This window comes from Cupressus sempervirens, chromosome 4, assembly GCF_028749045.1.
Source record: "Cupressus sempervirens isolate cs-2001-9-10 chromosome 4, ASM2874904v1, whole genome shotgun sequence".
NCBI lineage: Eukaryota > Viridiplantae > Streptophyta > Pinopsida > Cupressales > Cupressaceae > Cupressus > Cupressus sempervirens.
The window spans coordinates 742,552,491-742,558,505 of NC_143121.1; the positions used below are offsets into that span (position 1 = coordinate 742,552,491).

The window sequence follows — 6,015 nt, forward strand, 5'->3', positions numbered from 1 at the left end:
GAATTGACTATTATAAAGGCATCAGATGTAAATTTTCTATTGGATGCTTTATTCTAGCCCTACTTTTGTAAGTGGCAAAAGCTTGTATAAAATAGATTAGGATTAGGGATTTCATAATGTATGATGAGATTGTAGCTTCTTGCGGCAATATTGAGCTATAAGGGATTTCATATTGTAATAACTGGATAATAATAATATTGGACTTATTTTTAGTGGACACAACCTAGGGATTGGGTGAATCACATTAAATCTTTGTGTCTTTTGTTCTCTTTTGTACAATTTATTATTCTCTTATATTGGTTACATTTGCATGTAATTATTATTTTTGTCCATGGTTAATTCTAACAATCTTCATTTTTCTATATGAAGACATAATAATTCATATGTTTTGATACTATATATTCTATTATTTGAAATGATAGCTAGACACAACTTTACATATGCTACATGTATTTGCTTCAAAATTTCTAAAGCTTTTGTTATGCAACAATTTTAGTTTTTCTTTTTAATGTTAGAGTGGAAATCTACAACTGATTCCAAGATTGGCTATGAAACAAGTTTTAATGACTCTTCTTGACTGATATTAGGTTGATTCATCATTTGGAAAACAATGATAATAGAATCCTTTGTCACTGTCTAAGTCGTGATTATAGTGTTTACCTAATAATGTCATTGTTTTCATTGATGTTATGCTAGTATTAGGATTTCATTCAAGAGACCCAAATTTCTTGGATGATACCAAAATTTAATTGAGATTGTGATGTTATTTTAGTTTGGTTAGCTTGTTTTATGATTTGAATTTCTTAGAGCATTGAGTGCATGTGTGCAGACTATGATCAATTTTCCAATTTCAAGAATCAATTTAATTACAAATTTGTCCCATTTTTAATAGTGAGGAATTATATTATTGGGATATGCTTATAGATTGGAAAATGGGTATATTTAAACCACAATGAGTTTATTGAATAGAGTTTAATTGGCTAACTAGTTGTATTGTGGTGACCGGAGAAGATTACATGTTGAGAAATAATACAATTTGCCTTTATCTTCTCATTTTGACGATGGTAAATGTCATTTAATATGAAAAATTTAGAAATGCTCGACATCAAATTTCTTATCAAATTTTAGTTTATCATAGTTATGTTTGTGTACTTGGAAGGTCAAAATTGGTTAAACAAATAAAGCATATTTTGCAAAAGTATTATTGCAAAAAGTTTGAACTCTATTCATATTTAGATTAATATTAAAGCTTGTCGTCAATCATAATTGAAATTCAGACTTTAAGAAGGGAAAGAATTAAAGACTAGAATTTTGTTTAGTTGGCAGTATATTCTTCTACATGTAGAAGAAGGGAAAGAATTAAGACTGGAATTGTTTTTAGTTGATAGTATATTGTTTTGCATGCAGGCCTACTTCAAGATATTTAGTGCTTAGTTCTTTAATATTACAATGTAACAAAGATGCTAGTGGTAAAAAATTAAAAGTAGAGAGAGAGATTAATCTTAAACATGGATGGTGTAGAAGATATATAGTTATTTGTCAGAGACAATGGAACTAAAATTGTTAAAGCTACACTTTCATAAGATAATACTTGAAGGACAACGTTCCAATATATTGTTGATAGAAACCATCACATGTTATCAACATACTTATAGCTCAATATTATGTTGTCGTATAAGCTCGTATAAGCTATCCAAATCCCAAGGTAAGGAAGGTTCTTTTGTTGAAAATACTGGAGCACTCCTTTCTGTGAAGAAAGGAGAAAATGCCGTTGCACTCCTTCTTTCTGTTGAAATAACTGGGGCACTCCTTGTTTCGGAAAGAGACTCGAGTCGTAGAAGCTCGTATAAGTTTTTCGAATCCAAAGGTAAGGAAGACTCTTCTGTTGAAAATACTGGAGCACTCGTTCCCATGAAGAAACTACAACATTCGGTTGCACTCCTTGTTTCTGTTGAAGTAACTGGGGCACTCCTTGTTTCTGTTGAAATAACTGGGGCACTCCTTGTTTCTGTGTTAAAACTAGATTCCTCTTTCGAAAAAACTGGGTATTTGGCAACTTGTAACGGCACCCTGTCCAGTGTCTTTATTATGTCGTTCACCACTTTCTTCACTAGCCGACCTTCGAAGCTACATACAGTGAAGTTAGTAACAGCAATAAAACGAAGAAAGGAATGAATGTATTTTCTACCGTGTACAATTGTCAGTACAAGTGCCATTACGGTATGTCTACTTTGCACACATTCTGATCGTCTAAATAAAATATAGTCTTAATAATAGAAAGGGAACTAAATAATCACTAAATAACCATGGCAAAACAATGTATTTATGGAAATCTGTTTATGTTAAAAGTTTGGTACATATTTCTAAATATATATTTGCTGGAATGAATTATTCTATTCTGTTAGAGTGAGGTCTTATGAGAGGAATTGCACTATCTATTTTTTGTGGAGTGGGTGATTCTATGAAGTTCAGAAATAGTTTGCTAGGGGATTAATTGGATCATTTCTTCAAAAATAGCAGTCCCTATTTCTTAGGATGCAGATTTAAGCAGGTGGAAAATGTTGGGGACTAGAAATTGCTCCACTAGCTAAAGTTTTCTTTTACCATTGTCGATCATATACCAATAAACAATTGTTATCAATAATTTTTTTTTTAAATATTAATTTATTTAGCAATTGAATTGAATATGGTAAAAAAATATTTATGAAAGCACTGCTTCCATAAATTATGGGACTTAAACTTTTCAAGAACTTACAAAATTTATGATATCTCCCACTTTAAAATAATTCTAAAAAAATCTCTAGAATACCTCAATTTTTTTAGGAAGCCTGATTGAAAAGTTTTCAAAAGTATGCTAATATTTATTTAACCTTATAGAATAAATAGAAATGAATAAATCTTGCTTATGTGTATGAAGGAAAACGTCAGGTACAAAATTCATCCTATTCACCTGTATCAATTGTCTTCTATATTTTAACTTATTTAGAAGACAACCCTATCTAAGCTACTTTTTAACAACTTTTTGAATCATTATTGCTTCAGGTTTTTTTAAGTATTTCAAGCAAAAGCTAAAACTTGTAAACCACAGTGCAAGGAATTCAAATTGATTGGTAGGTTGGAGTCCAAATGACAAAAAGAAGCAGAGGGCCAAAACACAAATTAGAACAGAAAAACAAAGAGGTAAGATTCTCTAAATAAGACTTAAAAATTACTCATATTCTTTACACATTTCAAACTATATAAATATTTGATAGCACAAATATCAAATTATAGAGCTACTGTTGTGTTTTACTTTATAATGATGAAAGGGGCTCTCCTAACATATTAAGTTTGATGATATTATATAAAGGTTATTTAATCTAATATTTTGATGTAGTACAACATTCTCAAATGACATGTTATAAGATCACTCATCCAGAACTCTTTTACATCAGAATTATTCAATCCAATATTCTTATATAGTATAATAAAAGAAATAAATCAGAAAATTAAAACATTCATTTAATTTCTGAATGAAAATTCACAGATGCTCTTCTATTTAAATTAAATGAAATACACATTTTTCAATTGAAAAATACTACCTACTTTAACTTTACAACTTTTTAAGATGGACCTACAAGCTATTCTTCTAGATTCCTTACTAGTTTTGTTTAGAAAGAGATGAACTCAAATTTATTAACTTCTAACCCAAGGCTCTCTTTTATAAAATCTTTCCCCTTCTCAATGAATAACACATGATTATGAAAAAAGCAACACAATCAATAAATAACCTTTCAACTTTACTAAGAGGGCTACTAAAAATATATATCTGTTCAAATTTTTAAATTGATAGCTAATATTTTTATGTAACCAATTAATAAGTATAAATATCTAACTCTTCCCTTAAATTGTTATCACATAGATGCAGCTTCTTGAAAATTACAAATTTCTATTCAACAAAGATCAACTTCTTGAAAATTACAATTTCTATTCAACAAAGATCAACTTCTATAATCTGTTGAACACTTTTCCCAATACACAGAAATCTAATTATGTTTGCATTTATTTTCAAGTGCCTGACCATAATTGAAAATAAAAATAATAACAATAACAATATTTCTAAAAGATACAGAATTTTCCAATGCCCCTAAATGTCCTGCATGAGAGAGACCCCTGTTATTGACTGCAGCAATAAAACTTCTAATTCTACTATTCTTTTCACATATAACCAACACATAAACGACTGCTCTTATTCAACGAATGTGCCAGTAAAGAGGCGAAGACCAAAAGCATTAATTACAATTAAATTTGCATTTAGAACAGCACCGTATGAAGATCAAAACAAGCAGATTTGAATCAAATTTTAGTTCATTCTTTCTTATTTAATGAAATCTCACGCGTTTGAGCAGAAGATTTAAAAGATATGAAGTAGCAAGAAGAAAACAAGACCCTATGGCAAAGTACTAAAGACTGGGAGTTTTGGAATTTTCTAACAAAAATAGCATTGGAAGCATTACGTGAGGTTTCTAATGAAGTTTTCATTTTCCTGTTTTCTATTGTTTAAACTACGTGTAGGCTATTAATGCCTAGCGAAGATCATATAGCCAATTAATTCATCTCATGATTTCTCATAAAACTCTCCTTGGTTTTGTAAGACGGAAGAAGATAGATAAGGTCTGCTTAGTTCTCATAAAATTATCCGATGTTGGTATTTGATTGGATCTATTATTCTCACTAGGTTAGTGCTAGAAATGAATTGGAAAAAAATTGAACAGCTTTAGCTAATCCTTTGTTCCAGCTCTTAAATCAAATCATAATGGCTTCACTTTTTAAAACTGCTTTCATGACATTTTTAGCAGGTATGTTGGATGAAGGGTTCGCCCGGATGATCATGATTGGGACGGCATGTCGATCAGAGCATTTATTAGGGTTTTGTAAAATGAGCAGACAAACTTAGCGGGCATTTAAGAATTAGACAAATTAGAATTATTTTGACATATGGTAGCACATAATGCACAAGGCTCAATCGGTAAATCTGAAGGATTCCCAGACAAAGTCTAGAGAAATTTGATTAGTAAAAACAAGGAGAAAATGAGGCAAATTACTAACCCTGCAGTCATATCGAGCGACCAGCCTGAGCGAGAACAGATCTGCTCAAGGGCATCCTTCCACCCATCGATCTCTTCTCTTGAATATCGATCTGGAATATGGCTGCAATGTTTTTCAAATGATTTCTTGTAAGGGCTGGATTCTCTCTCTGGATATCTGACATGGGTTGGTTCCATTTCATAAAAGAGAGGAATGATCAAGCTAGGAGAGGCCAACATCAAGGCAGCCTCCCTGAGACACCATGCCGAGCTTGCATATCCTTTGGAAAATATGGGGATGCATATTGCACTGCTCTTAATTGCATTTTCCAGGCTTAAATCAATGATTTCCCCCTTCTTTAACTTGTCGCTGTCAAGAAACACATTCAATCCAGCTGCAGAGACAGCTTGGAAGAGATGATCAACTAGAGTCTTTCTCACATCTTTTCCCCTGAAACTCAAAAACACATGATATCTCATACCATTGAAGGAAACTTTTGTGGCGGCAGGGATGTAAGGCTTGAGTCCGTCCATGTTAGAGTTTGAATTCAAAGAAGGAGAATGTAATGATACTCACAGTCACAGACAGATGCGCGATGGACAAAACCTAACTCTGCCCATCAGATCTTATTCTCTACTCTCCATATCATTAGACTCTCTTTTGACTTTTCTTTCCCCACTCTTTCCCCACTCTGTCCCCACTCTTTCCTCACTCTTTCCCCAATGCTAATCTATTTTGAAAGTCAGTGTCAAACACGTCTCTGACAGGACTAAATATTCCGAGAGAGGAGTTTGACGTCTTTACAGAAGAAGCATCCAGCTAGTTTCGTGGGGGCGTATTCTTTAGAACATCCGTTTACCTTCCACACAAAGCATCTACCTATGACAGTTTGAAAATGTATTAGACTGTATAGACTAGCAGTTGCACGTCTATGTACATGCAACGATT

The 6,015-nt window shown here is 32.2% G+C and overlaps 1 protein-coding gene across 1 annotated transcript; it reads right to left on the reverse strand.

Moving 5' to 3' along the window:
* Window positions 1–1,513: 1,513 nt before the first annotated feature.
* LOC149563492 (disease resistance protein Roq1-like) lies at window positions 1,514–5,728 on the reverse strand. The gene is made up of 2 exons (XM_089826713.1): window positions 5,089–5,728; window positions 1,514–2,127 (listed from the first exon to the last, which is right to left on the reverse strand). The coding sequence occupies exons 1-2, from the start codon at window positions 5,598–5,600 to the stop codon at window positions 1,650–1,652; spliced, it is 990 nt and encodes a 329-aa protein (XP_089682839.1). The 5' UTR covers window positions 5,601–5,728; the 3' UTR covers window positions 1,514–1,649.
* Window positions 5,729–6,015: the final 287 nt, after the last annotated feature.

Coding starts and splice junctions, on each gene's coding strand:
- LOC149563492 (XM_089826713.1), bottom strand. CDS start 5,600: ATGGACGGACTCAAGCCTTACATCCCTGCCGCCACAAAAGTTTCCTTC. Junction 2,128..5,088: donor TCGCTCGATATGACTGCAGG/GTTAGTAATTTG, acceptor CACTGTATGTAG/CTTCGAAGGTCGGCTAGTGA.